Source organism: Lygodium microphyllum, chromosome 9, assembly GCF_053477565.2.
Source record: "Lygodium microphyllum isolate KBCC chromosome 9, Lygodium_microphyllum_v1.1.10, whole genome shotgun sequence".
Taxonomy (NCBI): domain Eukaryota; kingdom Viridiplantae; phylum Streptophyta; class Polypodiopsida; order Schizaeales; family Lygodiaceae; genus Lygodium; species Lygodium microphyllum.
The window spans coordinates 83,825,904-83,849,032 of record NC_141143.1 but is presented as its reverse complement, the minus strand read 5'-3'; the positions used below and the strand labels follow the sequence as shown (position 1 = coordinate 83,849,032).

Here is a 23,129-nt window from a genome sequence, read left to right as displayed (position 1 = left end):
AATCATTGAATTAAAAAAATAGAGTTAATAATTACTTTTTCATTGCTCTCTAATGAATGGCAGTTCCTCCAGTTGACAAGCCTGATATAAGTAATTAGCGGCAAGCGACAGAAACCTTACAATTAGTAGCAAGCATTGCAATATGTATCTCATAATTTCTCTATGTACTCGAAGATGATAAAAGATACTTCCTTTTTATTATGGAAAATTCAATGCTTGCTTTAAAATTGACTATTGATTCTTGAGTATGCACGTGTGCGCATGATAAAAAGCATAGAATTAGGAATACACATTGAATCAATAAGCAAATTAAGTATGTTATAGCGAATGATCCATCTCATTTTCAATGAGATCAGCTCTAGCTAAACTATGTACTTCTAGGTCTATGTTACCAAGAGGTAATGAAACAAATAAGTCTATCCCACTATCAGATGTGTTGCTATATTACTCAATAACTTCATCAATATCATCGACAATCACATTATTGTCTTCTTCTGCGTTTCCTTCAACATCATTGCAAGGTTCATCTTGTACTATATCACGCATATCATCCATTATGGTATCATCATGCACATCATCATTAATTGTTGGATTGTCATCTGCTATCTCCATGTCGGTAATATTACCATATATTGGTTTTGAACGATTAGACATAGGAATGACATACCACCATCGGTTATTGTTTACCATTGGATGATACACAACCTGTATTTGAAAAACAAAAGCAAAAAACTTAAGTACTTATTATAATATGTATATGTATCACATGTATACATATAAAAAAATTAGCCTTTGCATATATACTTGCTCGCATTGTTGAGGTAGTACTAATGTGTCATTCTTGTTTTGGTGAAATTTTGTAGAGTCAATGATTACAAAACCACTTGGATGACGTCTGATTGTGCAATGCTCACCATTTGTTACCACTTCTTTAAACCACTTTACATCTAGTACATATATAAAGAATCCTCGAAGTCAAGCTTCAGAATATCTTGGATCAAGCCACAATAACCTTCCATGGTACCATTGGCAGCCTCGAAGGGAGCAAGGACACCACAATCTTGGGTATTTCTCTTTTCATCTATACGTTGAGTTCGAAGATGTTTATCCTCACACCAAAGTGCATTGAATAATGTGCACTAGTAGTAAAAGATAAGAGATCAAACATGTCAATTACTTATATAAAATAAAACTTATAGAGACAAATTAATTGATAGTATGTCTCACCTTCGATAAGCAACCTCGTGGGTATTCCCACTCTTCTTGAGATATATTAATTTCCTCCTCTTTTTCCATTCTCTCCATTTCCTCATGTAACCAATCTATGTCAATATGACGTGGGAGCGCATTTAGATGATCTGAAAATGAGACATTACGTCCATATCTAGTGCAAAATTCTTGTCTTTCGCTTTTTCTTCTTGCCCTTGCTTCATTATATAGTGTCACCCATTTGCTCATAACATCACTATTGAGCACACAAAAACTATTTAACTTACGAAGTTCTTCTTTTGTTAGCACTTTACTCATTCCTTTTCCTTGAGGTACTATAGAGTTCATCCTCAAGTCTTCATCATCTTTCCATAGTCGTGGTTGAGAGGGATCCACTTCAACAAGATATTTAGAGATATAAACAAGGGATGATTACACTAACCAACCCTCAGCCATGCTTCCCTCAGGCCGTGCTTTTTGCCTCACAAAATCTTTCAAGGTTTTCATGAAGCGCTCAAGAAAAAACATCCACCTTACATGAACTTCCCCACAAAGTGCGATCTCATCAATCAAATATACGAGTAAATGTAATTGAGTAGTCAAAATGGATCGAGAAAAAATTTCCTCCACCAAACAAACCACCTCAATAGATAATGCTCGAGCATCTTGCAATGTGTTTGGATCAATTTCCTTCGAGCTCACGTATCTGTCAAGATGTATTTGAGAATTGTTTATTTTTATGTAGAAATTCAAAGATATATAATGAAAAAATACAATGTACACACACCTCACAAGCTCTCCCATCTTGTAAATGATATCACGTACATCTTTGGAGGCACAATGGGATATGCTAGTAGGAAGTACGAAGTGAATGTAAACAATATTCATGGATCAAATGATTAGTTGAGAAAAAAGTCATCATACCCCAAATTTTACACATAGTTACGCCACTAATTACTATATTCATGGTTAGAGATATCCTTACTTGAATCATTTTGTGCCAATCGTGGGACTTCGAACCAGATAGTTGCTCCACACCTCTTTTTCTTTATGAAGGCTCCCTTGAGACATCTCATACATCTTGTGGGTGTTCGAAAGCTATATATTTGTTCATTCACTATTTTTTCCTCGTTCTTGGACAATATCCAAGGTGCATGGGGTAGCTCAATCTTTCCTTTGGGTCCAATGCATGGCCAGGCTCGTCTCATGCGACCAATGTTACATAAATCCTCCCTTACATTAATTGAATCACGAGCCCCTATCAAGTGATCCCATAATGTAGATACAACATTTTTGAATATGTGCATGGGATCCAACAGGTGATTGATCTTGAGTTCAGTCCAGTACGGAAGACGAAAGAATATAGAGAACCTAACAAACAAACAATATATTATGTAAACAATTTATCATGCTAAATACTTTAAAGTCAATCGAGAGAAATGCACTTCTTACTGACTCATGCCGAGTGGAGGGTGGCTCTCTGCATTAATCCATCTCTCCTTCCAATCTCGAATGGTTAGAGATTGTGGAGTCATTCCATTAGTAGGGAGAACATATTTGGGATGGTCAATAGGAAGAAATCGATGATGATTGTCGTAGATTACCTTCTTTCAACATGCCGGCCTAGAGGAAACTAGAGAGGGACCGCAAATAGGACATGCATGATATCCTGACGTGGTTAAACCTGAAAAAATAAGTGAATTAATAAAATGCAATTGATTCAAGTCTTGAATTTCAAATATAGAATTATATACATGTACTTGAACACTCTCCGTATCTTGCAAAATCGTGCATGGTCCACAACAACATGGCCTTCAATGTGAAATCTCTAGAGGATGCAAATGCACTTGTATCTTACACCTCAATACCTTCCCATAACATTTCTAACTCTTCAATCAAAGGCTCTAAGTAAATGTCCATGTTTTTTACCTTGTGCTTTCCAGGAATCAGAAGGGACAACATCACATGTCCCTTTTTAATTGCCATGGATGGAGGAATATTATAGTTTACCAATACCACTGACCATACACTGTATGATGTGCTTTTGATGCCAAATGAATTGATTCCATCCATATCTAAACGAAATCTCAAATTTCTTGTCTCTTCTTTGAAAATAGACCACAAATTATCTATATGTTGCCATGCGGGTGTGTCTGGAGGGATCCTCCATTTTCCATCACTTGAACGATGACTAGCATGCCATGACATGAGCTTTCCAATAGACTTACACTTGAACATAAGTTTTATATGTGGAACAATCGAAAAATGTCACAAAACCTTACGAGGCACATCCATTGACTTCATCTCCACTTCGTATCTTGATTCGCCATAAATAGGACACTCTCGTGCGAACTCATGAATCCCATGAAATAACACACAATCATTGACACATGCATGGATCTTGACATAATCGAGGCCTCCCAGAGATGTCAAGTAATGTCTTGCTTGCTCTCTCTTAGTTGGCAATTTGTTTCCTTTTGGAAGCATTTGTGATAATAACCTACATATATTTTAAAAGTGAGTTAAAAAACCACCAACGTATATTTCTGTCTGATTTCAAAATAGAATTAACAATTAATATTATGATTCATATATAAGCCAAACTGAATTGATACCTACTTCAATAACGCATCCAAACTGACATTACTCCATCCATAACTTTTTTGCAAGTTAAGTATCTCGAGGGATGCACGAAGAACGGAGTACGTACAACCTTCATACAACGGAGTAGATGATGCTACATATAGTGGATCATCTGGCTTCGTAGAGTGACCTTCTCCCTGAACCGGTTGCAAAAATAGATGGTGTACCATGTTTTCCAAAATCTCATCCTCTACGACTTGATGGGGCATTTCATGAGGGCTACTATCATGTTCGTCAGTCTCTACTCTTCTTGAAGACTCTTCCTCCTCACGTCAATGTTTTGCAGCCTCTCGACGCCTCGGAGGGAGCATCTGAGGATGTGGCACCGCATCCTGCTCAACCACAAAAGGGAGTTTCATGTACGTTGATATATAATTCCCATAACATAGACATGCAATCTTAGTGGTAAAAAAAAACTATGAATACCGATGATTTTTCTCGGTCCCATTCTCCATACAAGCTGAGGTGTGACATTGCAATTCGACGTGCTCAAAAAATACACCCTCGACAACGATCACACATGCATTTAATTTTTCGTCATAGCCATGCATCTCGATTATGAAGACGCAATGTTTCATCCTCACTTGAGGATGTACTCATTGACTCACTAGCTTGCACTGCACTAGGTGATGACAATGTCGACATGATTAAACCTAATTCATGACAACATCTAAATATTTGTCATCCATATGTTTACATAAGATTTTAATTTTAAATACACAAAAATCATCATCTTAAAACTTATCTTAACTTATCAAAACTTAACATGAATTCACTATCAAAACTTATCTTAAAAACAAAAAATTATGATAAATCCCAAATGCACGTCTATATCCGCGTCTAACTACATGTCTATATTCGCGTCTATATTCGCGTCTATCTGAACAATAGACGCACATATACACGCAGAAATAGACGCACACATCAAAATTCAAACCATACTTAAATCATTTCTTTTCAAACTGTGCCTTTCCTTTCCTACGTTTTTTGCGGTTCTGAAGCTTGAGTTTAGCCGACATGTAGTCTCTTCATGCCTCACCTCCTCATGGCTCACCTCTTCTTTCATTTCAAACACACAAGAAGGGAAAAAGGAAAGCCAAGGAGAGGAAGAAAGAGAGAATCAGAAAGAGAAGAACAAGAAGAAGCAGTATAAGCAAGCAAACAAGCATCAAGGGAGTGTAACTTACCAAGGAGAGGAAGAAGGAGAAGGAGAAGCGTTACCACCCGCCACACCAAACACCCAAGGTGAGTCTCTCTCTCTCTCTCTCTCTCTCTCTCTCTCTCTCTCTCTCTCTCTTTGTTTCTCTAGGATTTGTGATTTCATTATGTATTGCATTATGTAAATTGTCAATCACTATCGTCGGCTTAAAATCGGCCGACCGAGTGCGTCTGCTAGTGCGTCTACCTCTCAGTGTAGACGCAGACATAGATGCGCAAAAATGTTTCCTCTCAGGGCGTCTGAGGGCAAGCGTTAGAGCGAGTGTGCTGGCGCGTGTGCTTTGCAATGTACACGTGATGATACACGCGTTGCACAGAAGGTTGACCTGCAGTCTACACGCGATTATACACGCACATTGACCTAGGATGCGTGTCTGGCAGCGTGTCTATGCTACATGTTAGATGCGCAAATAGACGCGCTGGACAGAAGGTGAACTCTGGAGCGCGTCTGAGAGCGCGTCTAACCTGCAATGTAGACGCGAGGATACACGCTCCAAGTCTCCCAGTTCTAATATTAAACAATATATTTTTGCAATGATGAATGTGACCAATCCCATGTTTGTGCTTATCAGTTTTCTTGTTTAAGAGAAGCATTAGCACTTAAGTGTTATGCTCAATGTCTAAAGAAAGCTCTTTGAAAATGTAGGTAATATATGATTTTTTGTATGCAAATAAATTTATCTTTTTTTTGTGTCTTTTTGCAAATGTCGTATCCTGGTTCATCTAGCAATGACCCAGATGTGGATCACGTGAATGATACATTGGTCTCCTTTGGCAGGGGGTCAATGCATTTTTTGGAGGTTTTCCTAGTAGGGAAGACTTCATGGGAGAGATGACCAGACACCTTGGCCGCTCTCTCACAACGGAGGAGGTGCTCAGTGTCATGTCTGGGACGCCTCTGGCGTCTTTTTCTGGCACTACTTCCCAGACTCCACATGCACATACTCCATATGTAGGTACTCCATTTGTAGGTACTCCACATGCTCCACGTGCATCGACTGAAGCACAAGCATCTGTAGAAGCACGTGCATGTGCAGAAGCTCGTGCGTCCAGCGAGGCAGAGGGCAGTCGACAGAGAGGGAGGAGGGAGAGTCAAGGGGGACGACGAGGGTTGTGTGGGGGTTGCGTAGGAGGTGGCGAGCGATCACCCTCACTAGTAGATCATGTAGAGGAGGTTGCATGCCATTACTATAGAGTTACAGATGCCGGTGGCATCTTTCATGATGATGAGGGAAGGGATGTAATGGCGTACATGAGGAGCGTTGTGCATGGGACGTATAAAGATTATTTCATTGCCTTAAAAAATCAGAAAAGCGGCTTGTGGCAGGAGGTGTTGAGGGCAGTCCACAGGAGGTACCCAAATCCTGAGGGTTAGCGATTCTCGAATGATTGGGGACGTACAAAAGTGAGGGATATGCTTCACAACAAAAGATCCCACCTCATGACATGGGCCAGGGACTCACTGTGGAGGCCGGAGGAGGGGCATGGAGCCTACAGCCAACCACCTATGTGCCACCGCGTAGAGTGGAAGAAAGCCAAGAAGAAAGCAGCTGAGAAAGTGAAGCGTTGCCAGCATGCAGAGGCGTGACGAATCCAAGTGGAAACAATGGGATCGTCGCATTACGGATCGGGCGGTAGAGAGTCGTGGGAGGCAGAGTTTGTAAGTATATTTTGATTTCTAGTTTTTTTAAATTTATATTTCTTTAAATTATTTATATATTTTAGTCTAATATATTGTGACGTCTAATTTTTTGTATATCTCTAAATGTTTTGCAGACTACCATCATTGGTAGGACACCTACCCCTAGAGAGGTAGGTTACCATCGAGGCCATAACCGCGCAGCAACATGGCTTCACTTTTATGAGGAGGGTCTCATCATTGAGGACCAATACAACCGGGCCATGAGGATTTGATAGCCAGAGGAGGTATGTTTTTCTTACTTTCCTATTAAAAGTATAACTAATTATAACTTTTTCTCCACCTTGTCTATGTAAGCAACCCTTATCTTTTGTGTGTGTAGGCGAACCCAGATGTGGAGCATAGCGAGGAGGGGGATAGCGACGCTAGTAGCCATGGTGGTACTAGCGAGTATGCTTCCTCTTCAGATTCGTAGAGGAGCACCATACCTCCTCATGACGCCTTCTTTTCTTGTATATGTATGATATCTCTTTGAGCCTACTGCTTGCGGCCACGCTTTAGGTTGCAAGCACTCAAAACTTCCCTTATAAATGCTTTGATATATAATGAATACATGGACTTTTACTTTCAATTCTCGTGCCCGTAAGATACATTGTCTTTTTCCCAAATACACAATCTAATGCTTTGGTTTTTTTTTTCCAGTTCTGTTTTGCGCGTCTATCAGCGCGTCTAAATTGCAGGTAATTCACGTTTATTCGCGTGTCTATAATGCAGACTACACGCACTTATAAACGTGCTGTATAATTCAAATTAAAAAAAGAAAATAAATATCTTTTTTAACAAAAGGACATTTTTTGTTTTCCGTTCGCGTCTATCAGGGCTTGTAAAAGCGCGTCTACCAGCGTGTCTATATGCACATGTATATGTGCGTCTATTGCGCGTCTATTCGTGCGTGTAAATTCATTGATACATGCGATTATAGACGCGGAATGATAGATGCGCAAATAGACGGGAGGATAGACGCAGCCGTAAGTTTTTCTCTGTATTCAAAAATCGCGTCTAAATGTGCGTCTATGAGGCCTTTTTGTTGTAGTGGAAAGAGAGAAAGAGAGGGAGAGAAAGAGGAAGAGAAAAAAGGAAATGAGAGAGGGAGAGGAGAGAGAAAAAACATTAAACATAATAGGAAAAGAGAGAAAGAGAGGGAGAGGGTGAGGAAGGGAGAGGAAATGAGAGAGGGAGAGGAAGAGAGCAAAAGGAAATGAGAGAGGGAGAGGAGAGAAAATGAGAGGAGAGAGAAAAAACATTAAACATAATAGGGAAAGAGAGAAAGAGAGGGTGAGGGTGAGGGAGGGAGAGAAAATGAGAGAGAGAGAGGAGAGAGAAAAAATGAGAGAAGGAGAGGAGAGAGAAAAAGAGAGAAAAGGAAATGAGAGAGGGGAAGGAGAGAGAAAAAAATGAGAGAGGGAGAGGAGAGAGAAAAAGAGAGAAAAACGTTACAACTAATAGGGAAAGAGAGAAAGAGAGGGAGAGGGTGAGGCAGGGAGAGAAAATAAGAAAGAGAAGAAGAGAGAAAAGAAAATGAGAGAGGGAGAGGAGAGAGAAAAAACATTAAGCATAATAGGGAAAGAGAGAAAGAGAGGGAGAGGGTGAGGGAGGGAGAAGAAATGAGAGAGGGAGAGAAAGAGAGAAATGGAAATGAGAGAGAAAAGGAAATGAGAGAGGAAGAGGAGAGAAAAAGAGAGAAAAAACACAAAACCTGATAGGGAAAGAGAGAAAGAGAGGGAGAGAGTGAGGGAGGGAGAGGAAATGAGAGAGGGAGAGGAAGAGAGAAAAGCAAATTAATTGTTGTAGTAGTAGTAGTTTTTTTTTCTTTTCTTGTTTATTGTTGTTTAGTTTTTTTTTTTTTGTAATAGTAGTAGTAGTAGTAGTAGTTTTTTCTTCTTTTCTTGTTTATTGTTGTAGTAGTAGGTGCCGACTGAGCGAGGAGGCTATAGATTCTCCAAGACGTTGGATTGAGGAGCAGTGCGAGATGGCAAGGGCACGACTAGAGGCTGGAGTGGTCCATCATCTTGGGAATGGCGGCCACATGACATATCTGGAGGACTTTATAAGTTTTTCTTTTATTTTTCTTGCTTTTTTTTTGTAATATCCTTTGTAGTGACAATCATGTTTGTAACAGTTATTAGTTTTTTTTTTCTTTGCTGCACTCCATTACAAATCACGATTCGGCCGGCCTTGAGACTCGATATGCAGAGAGGCACGGTCTCACTGCACTGATCGACCGATTGTATAGATGCGGCGGCCCTGTAAGTCACTCATATTTCTTGTTCGTAGTTACCATGTTTAATTAGAGTACATTATTGTATGGTGGAATGATTTGTAATTGTTACTTTTTTTGCAGAGTTCGTTCGATGCTCCTTTTCCATGGGACGAGCTTTCGGATGGCGAGGATGTGTAGCTCGCCCTTGGAACCCTGGAGCTCACACACCCTTCTTTTTTTGTCACCTGATGTATGTAGACATTTTCTATGTAGTAGTGATGTCTTGCCATGATTGTACTAGTCGCTTTCATTATGCCATCATGTATTTAGTTCATGTATCAATGTTATGATTTAAGTACACTTTATTTTTGTTTACACGAGTACTATACACAGTGCAAAAACTATTTTGTATGGCCGAAATGAAGCACACAATTCTATATGTGGCAGGGCAACTTGCTGCCCTACCACAAAAATGTTTTTTTCCCTGTTACCATCACTGTTAGCATCGGAAATTTACTTGCACGCATTGTTATTGGCGTTGTTATTAGCATCACAAAGCATCGTTATGAACCTCATTATGTGCATCGGTAAATGCGACGCTGATACCGACGCAAATAGCGACGCATATACCGACTGTTCTATGGCGTCGCCAATAATTATGTTTTTTGGGACGACGGGGGCAAATTTTGTTATTTACATTTTCATCGCTTTTAACGTCAATATAAGGCCTATATCTTGTAGTGTATGTGTTTCAGAGCCTAATGGATGGGTCCCATGAAGCGGCTAGGTGGTGTGAGGTTGGGTGATAGGGAGGGAGGTGGAGGGGAGGCAAGATGGCAAGTAATGAGATATGATAGAAAACAGGTCGCATTGTTTTCACCAATGTCAATTGACAAACCACTCATGTTAATTAGTCATGTCAACAATCAAGGGGTTCCTTAGGTAGGGGGTTGCTCAAGTAGGGATGTTGCAACTCACATCAGTCATATCAAACAATCAAGGTGCTGCCGAGGTAGGGGGGTTGCTCAAGCAAGGGGGCTACACACACACACATGTGTGTATGTGTGTGTGTGTTTGTGAAGGTGATATATTTGTGATGCCTCCAATAGTTATATTGTGATATATTTCACTACTTCCAATGCTTCTTGCTAGGATTTGATGTATACTTTCTCATTGATTCCACTAAAAAGTAATGTCCAAGCAAGTGGCAATGATAGCATACTTGACACTAACCAAATATAATAAATATGGAGCCTTCTTCATTTCACCCCTTTCCTCATCATATTTGGGACAATCATTAGGACTAAGCCTCAAATATGGAGGCAATGCAATATTGATTGCCTTTCCCCCTCCATATTGAAATGTTGCAACACTCTATTGACACAATCCTTTTGGGATAGGTAGAGAAATCTTTTTGTTCTATCCCAAGCATGATTATATGTGCATGCCAAGAATGTGATTTGCATGTCCCAAATCCCTCTTTTAGAGATCTAGATTAACATTTTCTCTAAGGCATCAATCTTGTACTTGTTTTTTCTAGCTATCAACATATCATCCACATAATGGATCAACACTATCAAGCTATTATATTTAGCCTCTCTATTGTATAAGTAGTGCTATATCTCACTTATTTTGCAGCCATGCCATTGCATGAAAGCATCAAGATTATTATACCATTCATGTGGTGCTTGCTTTAATCTATAAAGACTATTTTTTAGCTTGCACACAAGCTTTTATTTGCTATGTTTCACAAAACCATCTAGTTGTTGCATGTTTATTTCATTATTGTAGAAATTTAACTTGGCATCCAATTCTACAAGGTTCATGTCATCTTTAAGCACCAAGGCAAGCATACTGCATAGAGTAGTAAGTTTCAGCACTACTAAGTGAAAAGATCTCATTCAAAGTCCATACTTTTTCTTACTTAAAACATTTGGTCACTAACATCGCCTTAAACTTTGGTTTAGCATCACTTGTAATCTTCAATTTATAGATCCATTTGGATGGCAAATAAATTTTTCCCTTTGTAAAATTGTGGCATACTTGAATAAACAGGCTTGGACAATGTAGGGAATGTTGATAACAAAAAGTCAACCACATAATAAGGTTTCACCTTGATTGGTGGTGCAATCTCATGGATGTCTTTCTTGTAGAAATACATGGCATTATCTATCACTTGAGGTGAGTATATTGTAGCAATAGAGGCTTGAAAATAATCCATATGACATTCAGGGAAGTAGCCTTTGTTTCATGGCAAAACTAATTAGATAGAGGTGAGATATTACTTCATTTGTTACATGCTTGAGGATAAGCAAGTTAGGATCATCAAAGTTCATACTGATGATAATCATGCAACTGTGTCACCAAGAGTCTACCCCTTGACATGTTTCTACATTGTGAGGAGTTGATGGGCATTGGGTGAGAATAGCTCACATGTATTATATGTCACATATTCACTCGTTCTTTTATCTTCCTTAAATGCACATTGAGTCTTCTAGTGGGAGGTTATTAGTATAAAGGCCAATGTGGCCTATTGCTCATCTTACCCATTAATCCAACTATGCATATCGTGACTCATTCTTTACTCTTTGACTGATAAGATAATAAGGTGCTTCTCAAAAGAGTACTATTCGGGGACACCACAAACATAGTATCTTCTCTCTCTCTCTCTCTCTCTCTCTCTCTCTCTCTCTCTCTCTCTCTCTCTCTCTCTCTCTCTCTCTCTGTATGTGTGTGTAGATACTAGAACTCTATTCTCCTTACAACTCCAAAAAGAAGCATGACAATGCCACACCTAATACTAGAAACAAATTAGGGTGATGACTATCCATAACAATGCCGTAATAAGAGGTATCATTAATTCCTCCATGTAGATCTTGAAATCTGTAGCATATCAAATCTAGAATGGGAATTATCTAGACTTATTCTTTACTCTTTGAATGATAAGATAATAATGTGCTTCTCACAAGAGGACTATTGGAGGCACCAGAGACATATAATCTTATCTGTGTGTGTGTGTGTGTGTGTGTGTGTGTGTGTGTGTGTGTGTGTGCAATCTCTATTCTCCTTACAACTCCAAAAAGAAGCACGACAATGCCACACAAGATGCTAGATACAAATGAGGGTGATGATTGTACATAACAATGCCTTAATATAAATTATTATTATTTTTCTCTATGTAGATCTCTAAATATGTAGCATATCAAATTTGAAACAAGACTTTGTGTAAGGGTGAGCACATGTACAACACTTATTGCTCTCTAAGTAAAGTGCCAGACTAGAATTCACAAGATATACACATTGGATAGGCCAATGCCATCCAACATGGTATAGACAAACACTACTTTCTTGTCCAACATGGGAACTCCTTTATACTTGCGAAATCGGTAAACAAAGTGATAATAGAAAATTGACGGTTCACAAACAATTAGAAAGAGACTCTTTAGAGAAAATGTCAATAGGCTCAATAAGTCAATAACCATAGAGAGATGCGCAAGGCTTATGCCAATTTCTCAAGGGACTTCACATAAACCTTCAACCAGGAATCAAATAACCAAGGAGGAGATGAGGGAGCATTGTATTTCTACCCACAACATTCAAGCTTTCAACTTGCTTGTTATGAATCTTAGACTTTTCAAGCTCAAGGAAGAATAATTCCCTATAACCAAGAGCAATAGACAAAGCACAAGTGCTTCCATCTCCTACTAACTAAAGAAACTCAAGAGAAAACTCCTCTAGGCTAACAAATAATATAGCTCAATCATAGCTACAAAAATAAGCCCAAAAGTTTATGTCAAGAGTCACCACATAGACATTTGAACAACGTTTGTTGTATCCCATAAAAAGAGCAAACCTTCCATACTCAAAGCTGACACCAAAATAGGTCTAGAAGAACCCTATGATCATTCAAATAAAAACAACCCACTTCTGTACATGATTATAATTGATAGGCAATGCAACTATGGTGAACTAATCATGTGACTCCTTCTCCACATCATGTGTTCTCCCTATCCTCCTATAAGGAGCCTCTTCCCTTTATTGAAAAAACTCCACTAATTGTGCTCTTTTAGGCACACATATCTTTCCTTATATAGGCACCTTCCAGAGTTCTTTTGATTGCATGGTACATATATTATTTCCAATATATTTTTCGAAAACAATGCATGTAATATTTTGTAGGTAGAGTGTGAGATAAATCTATGTTTTATAATAAGGCTATTTATAAGAATGAGTATTCATATCTATGAAGGTAGCTCCTCCACTCATGCTTGCGTATGCTCGCTTTGCTAGTCCAAATTTCATATTCATCTACCTCCCATACTACTATACATGTGGTTGGCCTACTATACACACAACATGGTGATCATTCTATCCTAGTCAATTGTATGCATGCTTCTTTTAGCAGCTATTGTTGATCACAATCCATATTACCATGGGCTATCCTCCATGTTAGCATACTAATAGTCATCACTGTGTGATCCATGAAAGCACTCCTAATGGTCCTCGTATCATGCATTATCATGCTAAGCATAATAAGGATCATGTACAACAACAGCCAATATGCTTGCACTCTCATTTCTCTATCCTATGCAATCTAGGTAATGTTATAGATATAACTGCTAGTCATAGCTTCAGCGCTATTATCGTCAAGTCTGGTGAGAGATATTAGCTCACCAAGTGTCTACCTTAGCTTTAGGATGGTCATCATAGATATATCTCCTTTCAAATATTGTTGTAACTCACCATAGGAACTTGGTATATGAGATATCATGGCTTCCCATGTCACTTGTGCAGATATTTTTTAAAGAAGTTGGAACAATTCGAAAACTTGATGCAAGCGGGAGGTAAGAATGTAGACAAGATTGCCCGAGGTTGATTAGAGCAACCGTCTGTACAGGCACATGAGAGCTGCGGTGGCATGTGGAATGTGTTTGTAGTATGCGCGATATGATAACGATGGTGGGCTCCGTGCGACCACCGTCAAGCTCGTGGAAGAGCATGGCAAGTGTTGTTGGGTGGCGAGATGCATCTGGAAAGTATCTAAGTAATATGAGTAACGAGGAGATAGCTCTTATTATATTGGTACAAACTAAAATTCAACAGTCGGCCTATTTAGAAGTCAGAGATACCGAGAGGAAGTCTGGCCCAAAGCGGAGGCACGCACGACTATATAACACCATGCCGATTGCCTGGATGGGGAACTTCCATTGAACGTACTATTGCTGCATATGCGAATTGGTAACGGGAGAGATCAGGTAGTCTCACGACTTATCTGACAACAGCTACCCGTGAGGTTGGATCCTTTTGTGATTGCTTAACGTTAATTATGCGGTCCATTAACTGCCTTGTTAGTGCGCATCGGTGAATGTGGATGCAGGGAATTAGCGAGTACATTGCATAATATTACGATGGCAGGTGATCTTAAGAAGTTGCGTTATTCCACTCAAGCCAAGCTAATGGTGCGTATGTCGACGTGGGTGGCCATCATCTGCGCGTGTCTTCTTTCAACACGCTCAGGACTGGGCGCTATAGCCATGCCGACCGGAGCCAGCGGCCCGATGCAGGATCTCCCAGTGAATGACGCCGAGGTGGAGGCGCTCGCCCGTTATGCGCTGGATCAATTCAATGTGGTGTATTTTGGAGCGTCGCAGGAGCACGAGGTAAGTGATTAGTTACTCAAGCACCAACAGCGAAAGTTGCGATTTTGATAACTGAAAGATGTCGATGTCAATGGTGCGGGCGTTGCGTTTGTCGCATTATATTTCTAACGGTAGTCACTTAGGATATTAACTTACAGTTGATCATCAGCCACTGTCAATAAAATTGTATATATGATCCTGTAAACAAAGTACACTCCGTGCTCATGATTTTTCTAAACTGTTATGGCACAGAAAGATCGCATCTCGCCTACATATCTTGGATTGAGGAAGGTCCTCTCAGCGAAGATAGCAACTATGGAGGCGGGGCTCATGTACTTTATTTGTCTCGAAGCTGACGCTGCGCAAGATCTTGGCTTGCCCGGGCACGATCACTTATTCGAGGTCGAGGTGTTGCGGCATGGGCCCCTAGATGTTGTGAGGCTCTCTTTGGAAGGCTTTCGACTAGTACACGATCATCCTGCCGACGACGTCCATAACATGCATCATCATGTGCGCCACCCCGAGCCATCCTCCGCAGCTCCCTCACCCGCCCCTGTCAATGGTCATATTCGTCGACACGCTCATCACCGTCATGCTCCCGCGCCCGCTCTTCACCAGTAGGGGATATGATCCAGGGGTAGCTGAACTGATTTCAACTGTCAGTTAGTTAGCTTGCGAATCCAGGACCTAAGTATCTTCTGCATTGACATGCTGTAGGGAAACTCTTTCATTATCGACATGGACATGCTGCACTCTTTCGATCTGTAGTGAAACTCTTTCGTTCAATGAGCTCTTAGAAACCGCCGTTGCAGGATGTTGTTCTTCGGCCTTTTTCTTGTTCTGCTGCCCTCTGTCGAATTGGAACCTCAAGAATGCGCTGACACGGGTGTTAAAATTTAGCTCAAGAATCCTTTCATTTGAATCACCAAGAAATTTTCTCCGCCATTATTATTCTACGGAGGAAGCGTTGTCCTCCTAGCTTGTTACGTCGTAAGATAAGGATTTCCAATATTTTGTAATCTTGCATTCCCAGTAGTGGCAAACATTTTTCTGTTTTTGTACATTGATTTTTATGGAGTAATGCTCCAAGTTGTCTATTTTGAAGGTACAGACTACACTAGGTGAAAAGAGAAGACATTAAATGATGTGTTGTCATACAAAAGCGTGCCAACATGGACAATAAACTTTTCAATTTCACATTATAATCTAAGTGTTTAAACATGGTGGGCATGGATCATGCTCCAAAAGTTATTGTCATAGTGTACTAACTTTTTCTAATCAGTCTATGCATACATTGGTGTTGTGGCTAACACAAATGACACTATGATAATATGTTAGCCTTCATTTAAGAGAAAAGGAATAGTTCTTGTTTTCCCATGCATCTTTTTCTTTTCTTTTTGTTGGTGGTCAATTTCTCCTTATGGAGGCTATTACAATAGCAAAAAATCCACAATGAAGTAAGCCTCCTTTATGTACCCTTGTTGGCCATTTTAGGTTAGTTTCACACTCACAAGTTGCAAATGCTCCATTATGAGCTCTAGTAGATTTCTCTTGTTGGCAAAGAAATATTACGGGTGATCAAGTAGTTGACCAATATTATGTTGCAACCTAAACCTTAAGAAAGAGCACAATTGTTTCCTCTTAATTGTGTCTATCCTACATAATGATTATGAATGGAGAAGAAAGGTTTGAATCATCACAATTTAGTCCTCCTTTAGTATCTACAATTATCTCAAGTCTAACAAATTCTAATTTGACATGTAACTCAACATATTTCACTTCATAGGAGGCTACACATACCTCTTTTCTAGCTTTTTGGAGGTCAACCACATAGATCACATCTATGGCTTGGTTAAGGTTTCTATGTGGAAAGTATTGATGTCTTAACACTTGTGTACATCTCTCTCTCTCTCTCTCTCTCTCTCTCTCTCTCTCTCTCTCTATCTATCTCCTCCATATACAAAAATGGTCCCTTTAAAATTTATTTGTTTCATTTTACAAGAAATGGACTGTTATACATAGTACCTACATAAAATGTATTACTGTCATTTGTATTAATGGATAACTTGATATTAAGAACTATCATTTTATTTAAACACAATATGCACTAGTGAAAGTTAAAACACGCTAAACCTATGACAAGTGGACAAAATATAAATAAGCGATTGATCTTTAGGAACATTGAATATGGATATATAACTTTCAGAATCTTTACATACAAGGTTTTGGAAACAATCTCAACCAACTATTTAGCCATCTAACCATTTTCTTATAAATACAACATGGCCCCTTCGACCTAGTCCTTCATTATTTGCCCTATGCATTTTGCATCTTTTAGAAAAGAGAGGTCAATGCTAAGATCTACAATAATGCTTTTATGTAACTATTGCAAGATTACACTTTACTGGGAAATAGTGGTGAAATATTATCATGGCTTGTCATCCATGGGATGTGATACTTTTTCCTCATAAAATTATATATTTTTAATTGTTTATTTACTCTGACGCACACCCCATGTGTGTACACATGCATGCACCCATACACAAATGTGGTTACTATTTTCCATATAAATTTCTTTTCATTTACATTTGGACTTCTCTAAGATGCATATTTCATTTTGACTCTTATGGATAGTTACTACCCATGGTTTACCAAATTTTATTTCACATTACTTGTGTAACAAGAAATGTCAATAGCAAGCTTAGTGAGGGGACTCAAAACATCCCTTATAGCTAAAAGTATATCAAGAATATGAAGTTGCAATAGTTTTTCACAATAGAATAAGTGTTGGAACTAGTACCTATAGTAAGTAATGTTATTTCTTGATTCTTGAGCTATATAGATCAAGGATCTCTTTTGACCTATTGAAGTTTCTACATGGGCTAGAGACTTATGGCTACAATTAAATGATTCTTTTGCTATAGAGCACCATCCTTTTTATGTCCTATTCTAGTCAATATTTGGAGTTCTTCATCTGAAATATGATGGTTTTTAACATCTATAATTGAGGCATCTTTATAACCTTAATTGTAATAGCCCCTACGACTATGAAGACAGACCTTTTTGTCTCTTGAGAATATTTGATCCTTATATCCTATCTATGTTTGCAACCACGATGATAAGAAAGGTTCTATATGGTGAGTTAATGTCTTTTTTATTGTGCCATGAATTCAACGTTAATGAAATTTCCCTTTTCTTATATGAGCTTACAAGGTACTAATATTGTATTTTGGGTATATCATTTGAGTATGGTTGCGAATGCCAAAGAATACTCTTTATAGAGTAAGTGATTTATTAATTTTACAATAGATTTGGACATGTGCTCTCCTAGGAATGCTAATGAAGAGCTGGAGAGAGGTGCACTCTTTGAACATGACAATCCTTCATGTATTCCTCTTCTAGTATTGCTTCCACGTCTTCTAATCATCATGGTTGGTTATTAAGTTGTAGTGCTTCTAACATGTGATCTACTATATAAGGGATTAGGTATGTCAAGTTGAGGAGAATACACAAAATTTTCTTAAGAGAGAATGAAAAGGAGAATGAGGAGGAGGAGAAGAATAAGATGATGACGCTTTTGTTGAAATTAGCATATATTGACTAGTTTGAGGAATTTCCTTTTTAGAGCATGTAGATTTAATCAAAACAAAAACTCAAGTGACATTTGCAAACCATCACTTTTAGTAAATCTATATAATTTCTTTTAAAACATAAAGGGAGACATAAACTAACAAAGGGTACAAAACCAACATATGGACTAGTTGTTTTTTAAAATGTGTACTTTTGCATTTGATATAGAAAAACAAGAATAGAGAACCATTTTCCAAGTCTTAACTACATCAACTGGTTTGAAATATTTAATCTTTCAAATGTTTGAAAAAAATGCAAGAAAATCCTTATAAAAAATGATTTTGTAGTTTGAAAAGATATGGATTACAAACTACAATGGACTAGAATAGTGCTACATTTGATCTTCTAAAGATTTGCCTTCAAAAGAAACCAAGAAAAGCTAGCAAGATAACCCTTCAAGGTAGTATAAATCATGCATGTGGAGAAGCATATCACCATATGCCTTTCTAAGTGGGCACATTATTCCCTTAGCCTCCAAGGATTGAAACAATTCATGTTAGTCAAATTAGGTGGACAAATGAGGCATGTGCCAAAGAATCCAAGCGTAGAATATTGAAATATGCAGTGTATGTGATGATTGAAACATATACTTAGTTATTTTTTTAATTTTCAAACCCATCAAAAGTACATAAAGAAAAGGGAAAGGATATATAAACTAATTAAAATATATAATACAACTATCATCAACAACTCATGACTGCATAATAGATGTTTTTCCAAGCCAAATTGAGGCTTTGACAGTATCACCTTCTTACTTATAATCATGATCCCAAAATCAAAGTGCAATTGTTTCACAACCTTGATTTCCATCCTTAGTATAAAAGTATAGATAGTCCATACCATTTACTCTAATAAACAAACATTTCATTACATGTCATTTATTTTGCAATGAAGGTTCTATAGTGTAATGTGTCTACCTGTTCCCTTCAGGACACGTCTTAGCAGTCCATCGGAAAGGAGGTCTAGAAAGCTCCGCCTGGCACTTCCATACAATGTTACGGGGTTTGCAATCTAGGACTTTCCACGTTTGCCATGTAGTGGAAGTATTCTGGCCGTTCCCACTTAAGACCGACCTGAATCAGTGTTTTCTCTAATGGTCATTTCCTAAATGGCAACTAGCGTCGAACCTCGATTGAACTACTTTACGCAAAAAAGCCAGGGCCGAAGCGGATTCACGCTGCACTTGGTTCAAGGAGAATAGTTTCATTCTATTCCCCTAAAATAGCATAAACCTGGATTATTATAAACTGGACTCTAGGTCAACGCCCTTGCTATTCATTTCCTTTGAAACAATCTCCTTGCTGTCCATTATGATTGAGAAAAGTTCCCGGCCAACCGGAACCACCCATCCATAGGACGGACCCATGGCCACAGCCACCACACTTTCCTCAAGTTATTTTAGTTGTCTAATTACCTACCACATTTAGTTTCACAGGCATCAAGCAGCTTCCTTAATTAGCATGTTAGAGACTGATTCCTTCATAAATCTTTAGCACTTGACATAGTATCAAACAAGTTCCTTATTTATCTTTGGAATATATTCATAAAGTCCAACCCGCAAGCTTTATCCAAGATTCGCCCAAAGGCTATCCAGCAATCCATAGGGACTACTAATCCAAGATTCCGCCCATAGACTAGTATGTGGGCCTTGAGATCCAATCTCGAGTCACGTTGGCCTCCTGTGCAGGATCTGGAAGGTGAAGGATTTATGGTTAGAGCCCCGCCTGGCACTCAAGAGTACTCCTGCTCCAAGTAGTGCTCAAGGGAGAGACCTCACGCGGCAGGTTCGGTCCACCTTCCCAGCGCGGCAAACAACCCCCTTGGCTGGGGTCACGCAGACAGATGGGGGTAATTGAGGCTACCTCTCCCTTCAGGCCTTTAACCTGAAGCATTAGATACATTTTCATCCTTTACTTCCTTGAGCAAACAAAGTAAACAATGCTCTCTAAACTGTTACAAGCACAATCATTTCCAGTGGTCGTTATTTTTGGCCAACTGCTAAGGAGTGAATCCTTCTCTCAGAATGCATCCAGCATTCTCGATGCAGGATCAATTGCGACCCGGCAAGATCCCCAAGGGTTTGTTTTTTAACCCTTATGTCCTTGGCTTAGGGCTATTACCCTATTAACCCAACTTAACCAATACCTTAGGTTTTATTAACAGTAAATCATGGTGAGCATGTCGTTTAAAATTATTAACTAGGTCCTTTGCTTCCAAGAAAATGCCTAATTCCCTTATCTTGGAAACTTTATAACAGGATGACTACTCATCCTCTTGCAATGTAAACTTGCGGAAGAATCTGCTAATCTCATTTCGAGGAATTGGCCATTCTCTTGTGATCAAACCACAAGATCATGCGACATTGCAACTTGTTGCACAAGTGTCACATCTAATCCATGGGATTATTTCACCCATCGAATGGTGTCTTCTAATCACGGAATCATGATTACAAAATAAATAGGGTTTAGGGTGTCTTCATATCCAATTCCTTCCTGCTTGCACTAGGTTGACATCATTCGGTCCTAGGGGTTCCAACTCAATCCGAGTTTTATCTTTTGAACAAGTGATCTTTAGGGCAGAAACGCTAATTCGTTTCTTACAAGTATGTCCAAATGTCCCTACATTCCATGAATGTGGATAGGACTTAGGGTATGAGAGTTTCGACTTGGCAATAAGTGTGACTAGGTTAAGTCCTTAACGTGCTAAACCCTAGTTAGCACTTGGAGTATACTATATTGATTTAACCATCCTAAATGAATCCTTTGTGGTTTAGATGTTTTGGGTAAACCAATTTACTTGTCTTACGACAAGGATGAGCTATTCCTAAAGATATTGTCTTGATCAAAGAGGGGAAAAACTAGTTGCATTACGATACCATTCTCCTAAGCACACGATTTATTGCCTCTACGTATGATTAGATTTACAAACCATAACTTTTCTTGTTAATATCAAAGCGCATGTTAAGTTACAGCATATTTTCCATTGATCCTACTAGAACATGCATTCACTATTCATGCCACTAAATTTTTAGGGTTTTATATTAAAATGAACCATGCAGCCTTTCCCTAACTTCATTTCTGAATGAAATATTCATACACTGATTGAGCATTACGCAACCTTTCCTAAGTACTACGTAGTTGAATGAGATTTATGCAAATTGACTAGAGTTAACCTACTTCATGTAGCCCTAGAATCATTTCCATGCCTTGCAATTTCTTACGGTTGTTAGTAACTTTCTTAATGAATCATTACGAATAAAGATTTGTCTAATAATGCGACATGCGATCTAATCTTTCCATGCATAATCGAAGGTGTACTACAATAATCTCGACTTTGTAATGATAGTCATTAGTTGTTCTAGATTCATTACTTTGCAATGCACAGAAGTAACTTGCTAAAAATGCATAGACATCTTTTGTTCATTCCATTGAAAAATACAAATGACCGATCTTCGATCGTGTGTTACTTCCTTTCAAATAGCCAAGGTATTTCAATCGCAAAAGTTCATCCTAGTTCCATAAATTATCCATGCATAATTGCAATACTTCGACGTAAATCAAAAATAGGAAGAAAACCTAGACTTGTGGGTTCGGTGAAATGTCCACATGAATGTTAGGAGATGATCCTCCTGCGGTTGCGCCTTGTGAATTTTTAGGGGCCATTGCGAATTCGATCTCTGATTAGCCTTTGTGGATTTCAAACTTCTTGCCTTGGGTTGCAGTCTTATGACCTTGGCCCATCTCCCTTCTATGCGCAATTCCCTTTGAGGTATGGCTTCCTTGACCGAAGTTTCGACTTGTGGAATTCGGCTTTGAAAGGCCTTAGGGTTCTTGTGAGGGCCCTTGGACAACGGAGGCTTGAGAGCTTTACTTCACCTTGAAATTTCGAGTTTAGGAAGGATTTTGTGGGCCTTGCGGAAAAAGGGAACTCTAAATCGCAAGCCTAGGGCCTTATGGGAGATTGGTGGAAAGGCCTTTATGCTTAATTTCTTCAAAATCCTGGGGTAAAGATTCTTGAAAAAGGGGCTTAAAGAAACCCTCTTCAATGGTCTTATGGGGGAAATTGAGCGGGAAGGGCTTAGAGAAACACTTCTTCTTCTTACAAGAACCGGGCTAATATGAGCTTATGGGGATTCCAACGGGAAGGGCCTTTAAAACCGGAGATAAAGTTGCTTGTGGTGAATGCAATGGGAGGGCTTTAAATCCGGAGGGTAGAGTGGACTTAAGGACATCCAATGGGAAGGGGGGTTTAAAACCCGGGGTTAAAATTTGCTTGTGGTGGATGCAATGGGAAGGGGGAGCTTAGAGAGCCCCCTTAGAAGCTTCTGGGAAGCTTCTGGGCTGCTAAGCCCAGGTGGAAAAGGGGAGAAAATCTAAAGGGGAAGAGGAGGGATGGCATCTAGTAATCAGCGGCATGTAAGGATGGATGGTAGCTTATGGCCAATGGGCCCGCATGGTGGTTGATGGCTTGAACAGGCAGCGACCACCACTCTCCCACCACGAGGATCTCTAGCAGCGATGAAGCCTCTCTCTTCCTCTTACACACGTCTACAATGAGCCTCCCACAGTCTGGCGCAATCCCTTCCTTCTTCATCCCCCTTAGAGGGGTGTATTTATAGGACAAGGGGGGGAGAGGGCTCCCTCCCCCACGTGGCCCCCTGTATGATATCCTCCCTCCCACCTCCTTAGTTTCTCATTATAGCCCATCCCCATCCCTCAGCAACGCTTCAGCTGGGGAAGGTAAATAATAATTTTTTTTTGCAATAAACCTATCATTATCCTCTTGACCTCCTCCCAAGAGGACTCCTTGGCTAGGCATTACAATTTGTTTGGTCATCAAGTACATGGCTAGGATTAGGTACATACTTCTTCAATAAGCTGATATGAAATAC

At 39.3% G+C, this 23,129-nt stretch overlaps 1 protein-coding gene across 1 annotated transcript; it reads left to right on the top strand.

Annotated features, from left to right (window-relative positions):
• The first annotated feature begins 14,091 nt into the window (after nt 1–14,091).
• On the top strand, nt 14,092–15,633 carry LOC148031246 (uncharacterized). Its single transcript, XM_087685701.1, has 3 exons — nt 14,092–14,224; nt 14,347–14,629; nt 14,861–15,633. Exons 2-3 carry the CDS (start codon nt 14,378–14,380, stop codon nt 15,227–15,229), a joined length of 621 nt encoding a protein of 206 aa, XP_087541827.1. The 5' UTR covers nt 14,092–14,224; nt 14,347–14,377; the 3' UTR covers nt 15,230–15,633.
• The last annotated feature ends 7,496 nt before the right edge of the window (nt 15,634–23,129 follow it).